General features: G+C 50.6%; 1 protein-coding gene across 1 annotated transcript in view; it reads right to left on the bottom strand.

Annotated features, from left to right (window-relative positions):
* The window catches only part of NALF2 (NALCN channel auxiliary factor 2), a 25895-nt gene extending 13419 nt beyond the window's left edge, over positions 1–12476 (bottom strand). The window contains 2 exon segments of the mRNA XM_037513045.2: positions 11617–12389; positions 12392–12476. Of these exon segments, the coding sequence (XP_037368942.1) occupies positions 11617–12389; positions 12392–12470 (852 nt within the window). The 5' untranslated portion in view covers positions 12471–12476.
* Between the last annotated feature and the right edge of the window lie 2111 nt (positions 12477–14587).

Here is a 14587-nt window from a genome sequence, read left to right as displayed (position 1 = left end):
GCTTTGTTTCTTCCATACTGACCAGCTTCCTACCCACAGTCCAAGTCTTACTAATCCTGCTCTAATCTTTGACAACTTGTGAATGATGGGACGCTGTCTCCTTGTAGAAAGTTGTCTTGCCTTCTGATGGGAGTTTTCCTGTCCCAGATTTTATCATTTAAGGGGTTCTGGAACTGCTTTGTTCTGGAAAACTCTAATGCCAGAATTCATTCCTTCAGAAAAGTCTCAGGATGGCAACGTACTCTAGTTGCTCCTTTCCCCCAGATTGTTCCATAAATGGTCTTCACTGTAAAGTCTTTGTTCCAGTCAGTTGGAGAGTTAGCCACAGCTACCTTCAGATTCTGGCTCTGCCACTAACTAGTGTGTAGCTTGCACAAGTCATTTGTAAGGAAGCAGGGACTCAGCCACTACTATGCTATGTGACTGTTTGCAAAGTGCTTTCCTCTCTGGGCTTCAATTTGGAACCAAGAAAATGTCCTGAGGGAAACAGCATCTATGGAAAGAAGACAAGGCCAAATATTCTTAAACTCTAACAGTCCCGCTGTCAAATCTTAGGTTTGTTCTTAACAGTTATACTTCAAGCATGTTTAATTTCCTGATCTAATTTTTCCTCATCTGTAAAATGGAGATAGTAAAAGCACTTACCCTTTCCTTTCTGTAAATAGTGTCTGTGAAGCAATTAGCACAGAGCTTTTCCTATAGTATAATCACACGGACACAAATTGGATTGTACTGTTGCCTTGTGGTAGTCAAATGTCTAGATTTGACCTGGATCCAAATCACAGCTCCAATTCTTACTAGAGCTGGATGACCCTGAACTAGTTATTTAACCTCTCTGAGCCTTCTCCTATGTAAAATGGTCATAAATATATATAATTGCCTCACAAGGCAGATGTAAGAACTGAGTGAGCTATACTATACATCAAAAGTGCCTAGGTAGTTTCCTTCTTTCCCATTCCCTCCTTTCAGCTCTAAGATTCCAATGACAAATTAAAAAAAAAAAAACTTCCATAAATGTGATCAGAAAAAGGTTAAAATCATTAATACACATAAAAGAGTATACAAATCAATAAGAGGAACACATGAACATGAACAGACAATCCATAAAACAAGAAATAACAAGTAGTTTATACACAAGAAAAACAAATGTTTGACCAAGGAATGCAAATCAAAAGCTAATGCTATGCCACTTTTCAACTCCAAATTAGTAAAGCTTTAATATGATATTCAGTACAGGAAAGGGGTGGTAAATTAGTCCAAACTTTTGGTGAGTGCATAAACAAGTAATCCTTTTGGAAAGAAAGTTGGTAAGAAAGAAATATGTATGTCAAGAGCCTTAAAAAGGTTAACACTCTTTGATTCTGTAAGACTAATCCCAAATGTTCATCCTGTGGAATTAAAGTTTATGCTCCCATTTGTATGCAAAACAAAGAAAAGTCATTTTGTGTGCAAATGTTTACATAAGCCTGGAAAGAGGGTTGGAAGGATAGACACCAATTGTTAATATCAGTGACCTTAGGGCGGTGAGACTAGGAAGGGAGGGAATGGGAATATTATTAATGTTTTCTTTATAAGCTCTGTATCATTAGATTTGGTACAATAAGCATGGATTATTTTGTTATTTAAGAAACTCAGCAAAGTAGAGAAATAAGAAAAGAATTATTGAGATAGCATTTATTAAAAAAGTCATAGATCTGATCTGACAAAGATTTACGAACGAAGATATTCATCACACCATTATTTATAATAATAAAAGTTGGAAGTAAAGTAACATCTAATAGGGAAGTAGTTAAATAAATTAACTATATTTAATGGAACATTGTACACTCATCAGAAATGATGTTTATGAATATTTAATTACATGGAAAGATACTCAGTGTAACTAACAATAAGTTAAAGAGCAGGGCAAAAAAAATATTTCCACTGTGTAAAATCTGTAGTCACATTTATAGAATAGCTATTACTAAAAAAATGGAAAATAATAAGTGTTGATGAGGATGTGGAGAAACTGGAACCCTGGTGTATTGCTGGGGAGAATGTAAAATGGTGCAGATGCTATGGGCAACAGTATGGCCATTCCTCACAAATTTAAATATAAAATTACCACATGATCTAGCAAAACCACATCTAGGTATATACCCCAAAGAATTGAAAGTAGGGACTCAAACAGATACTTATATATGATTTTTATAGCCACATTATTCACAATAGCCAAAAGGTTGAAGGAAATGAAAACGTATCTCCGCACGAAAGCTTGCTTATATGAATGTTCATAGCAGCTTTATTCATAATTGCCCAAAGGTGGAAACAACCCATGTGTCCATCAAGAGATGAATGGGTAAACAAATGTGGCATATCCATACAATGGAATATTATTTGACCATAAGGAGGAATGAAGTGCTGATATATGCTAGGATATGGATGAATCTTGAAAACATTGTTAAATGAGGTTGAGTCAGACACAAAAGGACAAATTGTGATGATTCCACTTAAATGAGGTACCTAGAATAGTCAAATTCACAGAGATCAAAAGTAAAATACAGTCAGGTGTAGATTAACCAAGGGGATTCAGTCTGAGAAGTATACCACATGTAATGCCATCACTGGGCAAACATCATGGTGTATTATCACACAAACCTACAAGATCTAGCCTACCTAGGCTGTATGGCATAGCCTGCTGTGACCAGCACCCCATATGAAGTCCATTTTTGACAGAAATGTCATTAAGCAATGCATGACTGTAGAGGTTACCAGGGTCTGTGGACGGGGGAATGGAGAGTTTCTGTTTGATGGATATAGTTTCCATTTAGGAGAATGAAAACATTTTAGAAATAATGGTGATGGTTGCCAATGTACTTAATGCAGCTGAGTTGTATGCTTTTAGTGGTTAAAAGGATATGCTTTATATTATGCATATTTTACTACAATAACAAATCTAAAAAGATAGCTGTATATCCTCATATATCTACCTACATTAAGCCATCCATCCATCCATCTCCATAAAAAGACATACACTATATAACATTAAGATTATCTTGGAAATTTTTCCCAAAATTTCTCAAAGACCGTATTTGTTTGTAATGGATTAAAGAAAATGTATTTTTAAAAGATTCTAAGTCTATAATAATTCTGAAGAGTTCACTTGGCTGTGAGTTTTACTCGAGTTCAGTATTCAACAGACATGCTCACCTATTACAGATCAATCATGTAGCCTTGCTATCTGCTGAAAACCAAACGAAAAGACAAGCATTTGGGTGCACTATTGTGGCAATACCTGATGGGGGTATCCTAACATTATCTCAAAAAAAAAAATTTTTTTTTGACTGGATTATTTTCTTTGTTTTTGTTGAGTCTCATTAGCTCTTTATAGATTTTTGTGATTAGTCCTTTATAGTTAGTGTTGTGTGCAAAAATTTTCTCCCAGTCGGTGGGGTTTCTCTTTGTTTTGGTTATTGTCTCTTTTGCTGTGCAGAAGCTCTTTAATCTGATGTAGTCCCAGCTGTTTATCTTTGCCTTCACTATCACTGCTTTGGGTGATGTGTCTGTAAAGATGTCTTTGAGGTGCATGTCATATAGTGTTTCACCTATATTTTCTTCTGTGTATTTTATGGTTTCAGGTCTTATGTCTAGTTCTTTAATCCATTTTGAGTTGGTTTTTGTGCATGGTGTGAGGTAGTGGTCAAGCTTCATTCTTTTGCATGTAGCGACCCAGTTTTTCCAGCACCATTTATTGAACAAAATTTCTTTGTTCCAGTGCAATAATCCAGTCAAAAAATGGGCAGAAGAGCTAAAAAGAAACTTCTCTGAAGAAGAAATGCAAATGGCCAACAGGCATATGAAAAAATGTTCAACATCACTTGTAATCAGGGAAATGCAAATCAAAACTACCATGAGATACCATCTTACACCAGTGAGAATGGCACATATTAAAAAAACTAGCAACAACAAATGTTGGCGAGGTTGTGGAGAAAAAGGAACTCTCCTGCACTGCTGGTGGGAGTGCAAACTGGTCCAACCACTATGGAGAGCTGTGTGGAGATTTCTTGACCTACTAAACATAGAGCTTCCATATGATCCAGCAATTCCACTCCTAGGTATTTGCCCAAAGGACACAGAAACTGTAATTCCAAAGGGCACCTGCACCCCTATGTTTATAGCAGCACTATTTACAATAGCTAAGCTATGGAAACAACCCAAATGCCCAAAAATAGATGACTGGATCAAGAAGATGTGGTACATATACACAATGGAATATTACTCAGCAATCAAAAAAGATAAACACATGCAGATTGCAAGCAATCAAAAAAGATAAACACATGCAGGGATCATGCTCAGCTAAATAAGTCAGAAAGAAAAAGAAAAATACCAGATGGTCTCACTCATAGCAGGAATTTAGAAAACCTAAATAAGAGACCAGGAAAAGGAAAAAAAAAAAAGCAGGAAACATTGGCAACACCCACCACCACAAGTCCCTCTCCAGGCAGAATGTGGTTTTGGTACTTCCTTCTATCTTCAAGAGAAACCTAACCATCCTAGGCTGGGGTTCCTCAAATCCCTGACATGGGAACTGGGTGTGCAAAGCACAGGCCACACCTGAGTAGTATGCTCTGGGTGACAGGATCTCACTGTTTCCCCTTCCTGCTCTCCTAGCAGGTATTGGGTGGGGCCTGCCTATGGGGCCTTCCCCCTCTTGCCCTGGCTGATCCAGCAGATGGAGGCTGAGAATATGGCAGGCACCTTCCCTCCAGGCAAGACGAGACCAGCTCCTCACATCTTCTTTACAGAGCCTGTCCCAAACAGCCTGTCCCAAACCTTCTTCAGGCCCATCCTCTGACCCTATCCCAAGAGGACATTGGTTGGTGGTTGTCACTGCATCTCAACTACTAGAGATTGGGGCACTGAGCAAAGAGGATGTTGTGGGTCCCCACTTCGAATCTGAGTCATCCCAGGGACTCCTACAATCTACCAATTGACTCTGCTGGACCTTCCTACCAGTTGGTGCAGCTTCTCACCCCAGTCTCTCAGCAGTCAGTTGGGGTGTTGTCTCTGACAGTTGGAGGGGATTATTAACATTTTCTTTGTACATCTGGGGAGAGAACAGCAGTGTTTGGTTTGTATCCCAGTCCTCCCAGCTTTCAGTGATTTTCCCTGAGGAGGTGCTAGCCCTCACTGAGCCTCAACTGTCTCATTTATAAAATGCGGGTAGTGACAGTACCGCCAGCTGGGATGACTGCTGGATTAAACGAGCTCATGGACACCTATAAAACCCACGGCATCTCTCAGATACTCAAAAGCTTGCAGTTTTCTTTTCCCCTTCTATGCTTTCCTTGGAGTCATCCTGCCCAGTCTTCTAACCCAGAGACTTGTAGCTCAGCTTTCAGTTCCTTTCTCCAGATTCCATTCAAGCTGGAGCTTTGGCCCTGGGACCCCTGTCCACTCTGTAATAACTCCTTCCCTCCCTGGGCCAGCTGCAACTCACCTTGTGCCCCTGCTCTTCCCTCTAAGTAACCTACATGACTGCAGGTGTCAAAAATTCATGTTTTTCTGAAGCCCTTCCTATGTCTAGGGAGAAAAGGCTGGTCCACCATCCCTGGTCACCTGCACCCTCTCTGGCCTGCCTGCTCGTAACCACAGGAAGATTGCCCAGGCCTTCCCAGGTTAGCATCAGCTCTGAGCTCTCAGCAGGCTGTTTGTCTAGAATCCCTGCCCCACCCCAGAAGTTGCCCCTGGCTTTCCAGCAAACACCTGCAGCACCTGCAGCTGGATCCTTATGTGGCTGAGAGATGGGGGTGGGAACAAGTCTGATGCCCAGCCTGTATGGACACACAGCAGGCCAATAGCCTCAGAGGGTGGGTACACAAAAGAACTGCCCCCAGGGAGAAGTTTTTCTAGCGCACATCAGACCCTTGAGTCTGATGTGTCTTCCTACATACCCACCCACACACAGAAGGGTGGGTGTGCCCTTTCCCTGAGGTATTGACACCCGGGGAAGAGACCAATCTGCACCCACATGGTTTAGAAGCACCCTCTCAGGCTTGAGATGTTTTCAGAGATCCGTGACCCTCCTTTAATCTCTGTCCCACCCACTGCCTTCCCTTTCTTCACCTCTACGTCCACCATACAGCAGACTCTTCCAGTCAGACCATGAGATTGGGTGGGAGGTTGCTGGGCTCCCTTCCTCCACCTAACTTCCCCCAACCCCCACTTTCAGGAGATACCAGTGTATCCTTCCTGGAGGTTCCCGTTGCTATGGTGACTATAGTAGTCAGGCACCAGCCCGTGGGAAGGATGGGAAGTAGCCATAAAGAAGACTGGGGGATGTGTGTGTCCATGCAAGTGTGCGTCTGTGTGTCTGTGTGAGCATGTACACATGTGCAAGTCCACCCTGGGCAGGGAGGAGAGAAGGGAGGGAGAAAGCAGAGAGAGGGGTGGGGAGGAAGAAATAGGACAGAAGGAAAGGGGACTAGAAGATGCAAGGGGAGCAGCCCGGAAGAGGGATGGGGCTAAGGGAGGTGTAGTGTGAGTGGGGTGTAAGGAAAGTGAGGGGTGAGGGGGCACTGAGGTGTCAAAAGCAAGAGGTGCAATGCTGGGGGGAAGGAAAAGAGGGCAGAGGGTGAAGGGTGAGAGGAGTGTGAGGTAGAGGTGGGAGGTGAGGAGAATGGAGTAGGGGAAAAGGGAGGCCTAGGAGGGGTGGAAGTAACTGTTGGGAAAAATGAGGTTGGAGATGGGTTAAGCGTAGGCTGGGGTGTGGTCTGGGAAGGGTCCAAGGTGATTTTCTAGTAGAAGTCTGGGAGGGTTGTGTCACCACTGGTGTGTGGGTATAGGTGTGGGTGTGCACTACAATTTGGGAGAAATGTGGACATTGGGAGCAGGCGTGGATCAGTATGGGGGTGAGGGATTCTGGAGAGATGTGGGTAGCCTGAAGTCACCTTTCCAGTCTCATGTTTAATATGTTATAACCTGATGGGAGCTCTAAGCACTGTTTCTTCTCCATCCCAGCTTCAGGAATCATGCTCCATGCCCCTTCCCAAAGCCCACATTCCTGGGCAAGGAGGGTCTGTGGATCTGGAGGCTTCTTCCCAGGGGAGGCTTTGCAGTGGTTCTCAGGAGGCTGCCTTCTGAATGCTTCTCCCTTTCTCCATCCCCAAGCAGAATCAGGGAGGTGGACTGTGGGATGCTGCTCCCTGCCTGTGAGTCTGGGTGACAATGGGGACCACCAGCCAACTCCTGTCCTTTGCCCAGTGCCCTGAGCGTCATGCTCTCAGCACAAGTGTTAGCCCAGGAGTCCTGCTTGGCAGGAAAGCTGTGGCAGGTGGGAGGAGAGAGGAAGGCAGTGAGGCAGAAACAGCTGCCAGCCGGAGTGGAGGAAGAGCAGGGCCCCAATGGGTATGGGCAGAAGGCAAGGCGCTGGCTCTCGCAGCCCCACTCCCCTGTGTGTGGGTGTTAAGCATCCTTCCCCAGTCCTTCCCCATCTAATGCTGCCTTTCAGGGAGCAGACACTGCTCACAGGCCTAAACTCTGGGCTTATCTGGGCTTAAATAAACCTCAGAGGTCCCCTATACAACACCCCCCAAAATCTGGAGTTAGTCACCTTCATAGAATTCCCTCCAGGGGTCCACCTGTGTCAGGCAAGATATTTTCTGGGAACAAGAGCTCTTCTGCTCCTAGGTATTATGTATACTTCTCATTAACAACAACTTCACAGGGCTATTATGATGAATGAGCTCCATTTTACGGATGAGAAAAGTGAGGCTAAGGAGTTGAAATCCATAGTTCAAGATCACCCAGGTAACAAATTCAAAAAGCTGGGTTTGAACCCAGAACTCTCAACAATGAAATCCCTTTGGGGCTAATTGGGACATGCATCTTCTCTTGCATTGTGATAATTCTGAGAAGCCACATCCCCCGGGGTCTCCTCTTCTCCAGGTGAAACAGCTCTTTCAACTCAGTCCAGGAAAACATGAGTTCCTGCCTCCTCCCAACCTGCTGTGTGAGCACCAGAACCAAACACACAGGCCACCCAGGTGGGTTTGGGCCAGTCCAGAATAGAGCAGAACTTTTCTATTCTTCCTCAGCACTGACAGCTACTAACTGGGCCCTTTGACTGGTAAGAGCTGGGAACTGTCCTCATGGGCTTCTCTCCCTTCTTGGAGCATAGCTATGAGAGAAGAAGCCAGGGTTTGACTTCCCTCTCCACAAATACCTCCAGTGCAAATGCCCTGAACTGAGAGTAGAAGGGGCAAGGGCAGGGGTGGGGAAAGAAGCGATCAGAACCAGGCAGGGGCATGGCAGGGTTGGAAAGGAGAGATGTGGAGGGGGTGAGGCGGTTGTCCAGAAACTGTCGGCAGGCCAAGTGGAGATGGAGGTAAGGGCTTTAGGGGTGTGTGCCCAGAGAAATAAGGGAGGGGTAGGGCATGGCTGCTGGGGTTGGGAGAGGGCAGGGCGGGGGTGGGCAGGGCCAGCCTAAGTTAACATTGCCCTGCTGTGCAAGAGGAAGTCAGTCGCACATTAAAGAAACGTCACAGCTGGTACTAAATTGGGAGGTGTCACAGGCAGCAGTGAGGACAGGTATGATGCGTGGGGCCCTGAGTAGCCTGAAACAGGGACAGACATTGCCAAGGGAGAGAACAGGGTCTCTGGGACCACACAGGAATTTTGACCTGACTGAGACACTCATGAAAGAGCCTGGGGTGGGGGAGGAGGGGAGAGGGGTCACCTGGCCCTGGAGCAGAGCCTCCAGCATTGGTTTCTAGAAGTAGAGGAAGTTTCCTCATCCTGGCCTGGAACTATTGGTTCTCCACCCGGGAGAAGCACTGAGGACCAGGTATCTTCTCCAAGGGATCCTGTTCTGGGTGAGGGCTGGACAGAAGGGTTCGGAGCACTGGGATCAGGTTCAGGGGTCAGAAAATAGTAGGATAGAGGTGGGGTGACAGGGTGGGGAGAGAGGGACTGCAGGAAGGAGGAGAGAAGTGCTGTCTTTCCCTGCATGCCCATAGTGCCATGGAGTGAAGGACCCCATTGGGCCTCAGTTGAGGGTGAGAGCAGTAGAACAGGGCTGGGAATGATAGGAAGAAAGCTGTGGCGCTGGCACTGCCCTTCTCCAGGCACAGCAGGCAGCAAGACAGCAGGCAGAGTTGGTTGGAGAGTTGAGAGCACAGGAGACAAAGGAGAGGCAGGAGGGCCCTGGCCATGGGGAACTTGACAGGAGGCCTGGCAAAAAACACAGGCTTAGCAGGTTGGAGACCTGGCACATTGGCTCTTTCTTTGAGTGACCTTAGGGCGAACTGCTTGATCTCTCTGCACTTCAGTTTCCTCATCTATACAATGGGAGGCTGGTACTACCAACCTCCCTGGCAGCTGTGATCTCATAATATTTGTGAGAGAGGTTGGAAACCTGAAGTATTACATAGACGTTGGGTATTACATCATACACGCTCCCCTCGCCTCACCTAAAAGTAGAGTTTTCCCATTTGGTTTGAGTTGGTAGGCTATTGTTTGGGTCTAGGAATACTCAAAAATTTTTTCCATATAAATTAGTGGTAATAGCATTCCCAGATCCAAAAAGTCACCTACCAAATCATATCAAACAGGAACAAACTACTTTCAGAAGGCAGGGAAACTTGTATTGCAAAATACTCCCCCTTCCTGCTTAAATCTCACGAAAGTCTCAGGATGTGGGAAGAGCAAGGATTATTATCCCTGTTTGAAAAATTAAGAAATTGAATCCTAGAGAAGTGAAGTGACATGCCCAAAGTCACACTGCTAACAAGTGGTAGAGGTGACGAGGCCTCTGGAACCTGAGACATCAGCTATCTTTCTCCTACATCCAACTGCTTGGTAAATACAATCAACACGAAGGATCACTAGTGCTAAATCGGAAACTGTTTAAAGCCAACTCTAACATGGAGAAAGCTCCATGGGGAAGTTGTGGTGTGGTCTCTCATTCATCCTGGTGAGTGAGCGGGGAGCAGTCCCAGCTGTGGGGTTGGAGGGAGGGCCACAAAAGACAGAACATCATTTATTCCATCTGCTAGTGGACCACTTCCTCTGCTTCCAATGCCATCGATGGTGTGTGTCTCTATGTGACAAAATGTGTCCTTCATGTGACAGCACTTCTGCAGGTATGTCTCTGACATCGTAGGGAGATGTGCATGTGTGTGGCACAGTGTCTGCTTCTCTGGCACTGCTTGTGGGTGTGACGACCTCTCTGAATCTCTGTGACTTTGCCCTGCGTGGTGGTGGTGGGGTAAGGTGTGTGTGTGTGTGTGTGTGTGTGTGTGTGTGTCTGTACACCTTTAAGAAGTGGAATATCTCATCTGGTAGTGTGAGTGAGGCAGTGAGTCAGCTGAGGCTGAGGGAGGCGGGAGGGAGACTGCTAGGTTACGAGAACAGGAAAAAGGAGACTGAGAAAGTGAAGTCAGGAGCAAGGAGCTGTCCCTTTCTTCCCCAACCTCCTGCTCAAATCCGCAAGGAGCCCTCCAAGAGCACAGAAACCTGAAGAAGACCACAGGGGTTATGCTGTATGGGAAGGGACGCTTTCTGACCCTCCCCAACGCTTTGGAGGGAGATGAGCTAGGCTAGGAGGCAACTGTCTCCCTCTCCAGCTCTCAGCTCCTGGTTTGAGGATGGATGAGGCACCACCCCACCTGGTCTCCTCGTCACTTGACCCTTTGACCTTGCTGTTCTCTCTTCTCCCAAAGGCAGGCTACCTGGCCAGGCTGGGTGAACAGGGCAATAGCAGCATATCCCAAATGTTCAGAGACCCCCCATACCTATTGTCCAGAACGACCCTGCTGAGGGTCAAGAAGTTTCTTAGCACTCAACTTTGCCCTAGGCAGGCCTATTTTGCAGCAGCCTCCCCTCTCCTCTGGGTGTCTGTCCCCAGCAGCCAGAAAGCCAGCTTTCCCTCCACTGCTACCCCAGGGCACTGGGAAGGCACTGGAGTTTGGTAATGCACCAACCATCAGTGGCACTCCCATGAGCCACTGTGCCCTATTGCCATCTCCTTCTTTTGTCAGGGGAGAGGAGTTGGCAGGGCTTCCTTGGGAGGAGAGAGACACTCCTGAGCTGCACCTGCCTGGGCTCTGGCCAGCCAACTTAGGTCATGTAACCAGCTACCAGGAGTGGCCCTCCTCTCAGCCTTTGGCAGGGCCCAAAGGGTGACGGTTAGGTGGCCAAATACTCTGCTCCCCATTTTGGCCTTCCTTCTCACTCTCAGTCAGCACCAGGGCTTTCAATTTCGGCCCAGGAAAGAAAGGGGGCACCACCGCTGGCTGGGGATGGAGACTGGGGGACCCGCTCTTTCTTTCCACCCCCTTGCCAGCCCAAAGCCCCGTGACCCCTCCCTCCTCGTGCGGGGGCGGGGCTCCAGGCGTCCCAGTCCGATGGTGCACAAACCCATTATTAATAGAAGTTGGCCAGGTGGTTACCTGACCCGAATGCCTGAGATGCTGTCTTAGGGGAGGGTCCCAAGTAGCACTCGTAGTGCTGCCCAACTGAAAACCATGGGGGGAGGCGGGGTGGGGAGGAGTGGGGGAAACCTTTTTATTCCAGGTCCCATCGCCACCGCTCCCGCCACCAAGGCAGCTTGTCGTGGCCGCGGACGCCAGTCCCTACCTTACAGCCTTTCGTGCAGGACCGGATTGAGTACTCTTCTGCCTGTAAGTATTTATGCAGCACGAGGTCGAACTCGTCATATTTTTCCTGAGCATGTCGGTCGAGCCGCTGGTAAGCTTCGATACAGTTGCTACACACCTCCCAGGCCCCGGAGCCCGGGCTGGCCACCACGGCCAGCAGGTCTCCCAGCAAGGTGTCCAGGCTACAGTCCAGGCTGTCGGGGCGGTCCATGCCCAACAGCAAGTCCCAGACGGTGTAGGTGTCGCAAAAGGAGAGAGTGAAGTTCCGAAAGTGGCCTTTGAGCAAGTTTTTTTTGGCGGAGGGGAACTGCGCCGGGGTACGGGAAGGGGAGTCAGGGGGCCGCAGAGGGGGGGCTGGGGTCGTCGGTTCGAAAAGTCTCTGCAAAGATTGCAATTTGGTGCAAGCTGCGTCCAGCCCCGTGGGCTCTGGGGCGCCGCCGCAGTCCGGCCTGGGACCGGCGGCGGGGGCGGCTTTGGTCAGGTTGCTGTATCGGGGGCCGCAAGTGCCCGGGGGCGCGCTGGGCTCGCCAGGCAGCGGCAGGGGCAGCACCGCGCGGGGAGGCACCGGCTGCCGCTCACGGCCGGCCCCCCAGGGCGGCCGCATGGCGCTGCTCAGCTCCCTGGCCCGGGGCCGGGCCCCCGCGCACAGCCACAGATGGTCAGCGAGCAGCACGGTGAAGAAGAGCAGGGACGCCAGGGACAGTCGCCATCGCTGCGCCCGCTCGGAGTCGGCGCAAGGTTTGTCGCTTGGCCTGGAGCCCAGCAGCAGCAGCAGCAGCAGATAGTCAGCGCGGCGGCGTCTTTCCCGGGCCACATCCAAGCGCCCCTGAACATATTTCAGGGGGGGGGGTCCGGGCTGGTGGGAGCAGGTGGGCGCGAGGCCGGTCGGCCGTCTCGGGCGGGCGAGCAGGCTGCGCGCCGCTCCTAGCTCCTCGGCGCCGTCCAGGCTCTACCTTGGGGGCTGCATGCTGAAGCCGGCCGGCCCGGGGCCCCTCTCAGGCCGGAGTCGCGGGGCGCTCTTGTGCGGTCCCCGCACCCCTCCCGCGCTCCCTTGCTCGCTGCCCGGGCGCGGCCGCCGGCCCGCTAGGCGCTGCCCGGCGTCCCGGCGGGGGCGGTGCGGGGCACTGGGGCGGTGGCGGCTGCGGCGGCGGCGCCGCGCTCCTCATAGTGTCGGGCCCCTCAGCTGCCCGGGGCTCCGCGCCACTCCACTCGGTGCCGGCGGCCGCTTGGCTCGCACTCTGCTCCGGCCGTCTTGGCTTGGCGCAGCTCTGCGCCCCTCAGCGCCGCCGTGCGGGCCCGGCCGCGGTGCTGCGCTCTGCTCGCTCGCTCGCTCGCCCCATGCCGCTCCTCTCCCGCCGCCCGTCCGCCCGCCCTACTGCCTGCCGCCCGCTCCGCGCCGCTCCCTGCCGCGATCACGCCCTCCCAGGCCCTCCCGCCGGCCCGTTGCCCGGCCCTTGGGGGTTCGCTCGCGCTCCGATCGTCCTCCGGGGCCAGTCCGGGCAGGCTGCGCTCCGGCTCCGCGCCGGCTGCTCCCGGAGTTCCGGCTCGGGCGGGCCACCTGGCTCCTCGGCAGCGCCACAGGCGCCGAACGCGGACGCCCGGGTTTACTTAGTGCGCCTCTCGCTTCCGCCTCTCCTTAGCTCCACTGTGGCGGCCGCCGAGCGGCACGGCCCCGTGGCTCCCGCTGGCCATGCCCCCTCAGTCTGTCGCCATCTTCCGCTGTGCGGAGAACACCTTGAGAGCCCGTGTGCGAGTGTGTTTAGGGGGAGCTGGGCGGAGAAAGAGGCACCGAGGGGAGGAGGGAGCGGGACTGGGGCCCCGACTGCGCCTGCGCCTCAGTACTCTCCCCCCCCCCCCAGCCCCCGCCGGCTGCAGCCTGTGCTGTTTGGGGATGTTTCCAGTCCACCCCCAACTCCATTCACTTCAGAGCCTCCGTTCATCGGCCCGCTCCCCGCGTGCACACGCCGGCACACGCTGAGTCCCAGGCCCTGGCGCACCCCCTCCCCCGCCCACCGGACGCCCTTCACCCTCTCCAGTCGTTCACTCCCCCGAGGGCTAGGGGACTTCTGGGAGTGATTCTTGGAGGCCGGAGGCAGCTCCTTAGAGTCTTGCTGCCTCCCTGGATCACCTCCCTCGCCCCAGTGACTAGGCGACGCGGGAGCCGGCTGTGGATCGGACCAGTCCCGCGTCCCTAACTCAGCTGTGCCCTCACTGTCCTGCCTGAGGCCAAAGCGGCCCCTGGTGCTGAAGGACAGCTCCCACCTTAGCTGTGGATGAGGAGAGAGCTTGGAGAGTGTCCGGGAGAGGGCAAAACAGGAGGCTAAAATGGGTAGTAGTGATGGGTTGTCGTTTCTGCCCTTAGTAAGATTTCCAGCAGCCTCTCCCCTCTCCTAGCTTCCTGGCTCCCCCTACCGGCTGCTGAGAATAGCTGTGCGAGAGTTAAGGAAGCTGCGCCGCCCTGACGGAACCATGTGCTTGAGACCCTCACCGAGTCACATGGCACCAGGAACTCAGACGTAAAAACGTCCTGCCGCGCCACTAACCTTCTTTGAACTCCACCAAATCTCAGGCAGAGCAGATTGTCTACTTCCTTTCCTCTCTCCCTCCCACTCCCAGTAACTCCCACATTCTAATTTTGGATTAACCATTGCCAGCAGGTATGTGTTCCCGTGAAGAATAATCACAATAAAATAATAACGTTTGATGAATGTGTACTAGGTGCTCGGTAATGCTGTAGACACTTTACCGGCATTATTTCATTTACTTGTCACAATTGTCTTATGAGATAGACACTGCTGTCATCTTCATCTACATAGGAGGAAGCCGAGGTTTAGCATGGTTAAGATGCCTAAGATCACAGGCCGAGATAGAAACCCAGGCAGTCTGGCTCTAGAGCTCTCAACACTCTCCATAAACCCCTGGAAAGACGGAGGGGCAGAAGACTTAATCAT

The sequence above is a fragment of the Talpa occidentalis genome, unplaced genomic scaffold (genome assembly GCF_014898055.3).
Source record: "Talpa occidentalis isolate TD23 unplaced genomic scaffold, MPIMG_talOcc4v2.1 talOcc4.15, whole genome shotgun sequence".
In the NCBI taxonomy this organism is placed as follows: Eukaryota; Metazoa; Chordata; class Mammalia; order Eulipotyphla; family Talpidae; genus Talpa; species Talpa occidentalis.
Note: the sequence above shows the minus strand (reverse complement) of the source record. Positions and strands in the feature narration are given on the sequence as shown.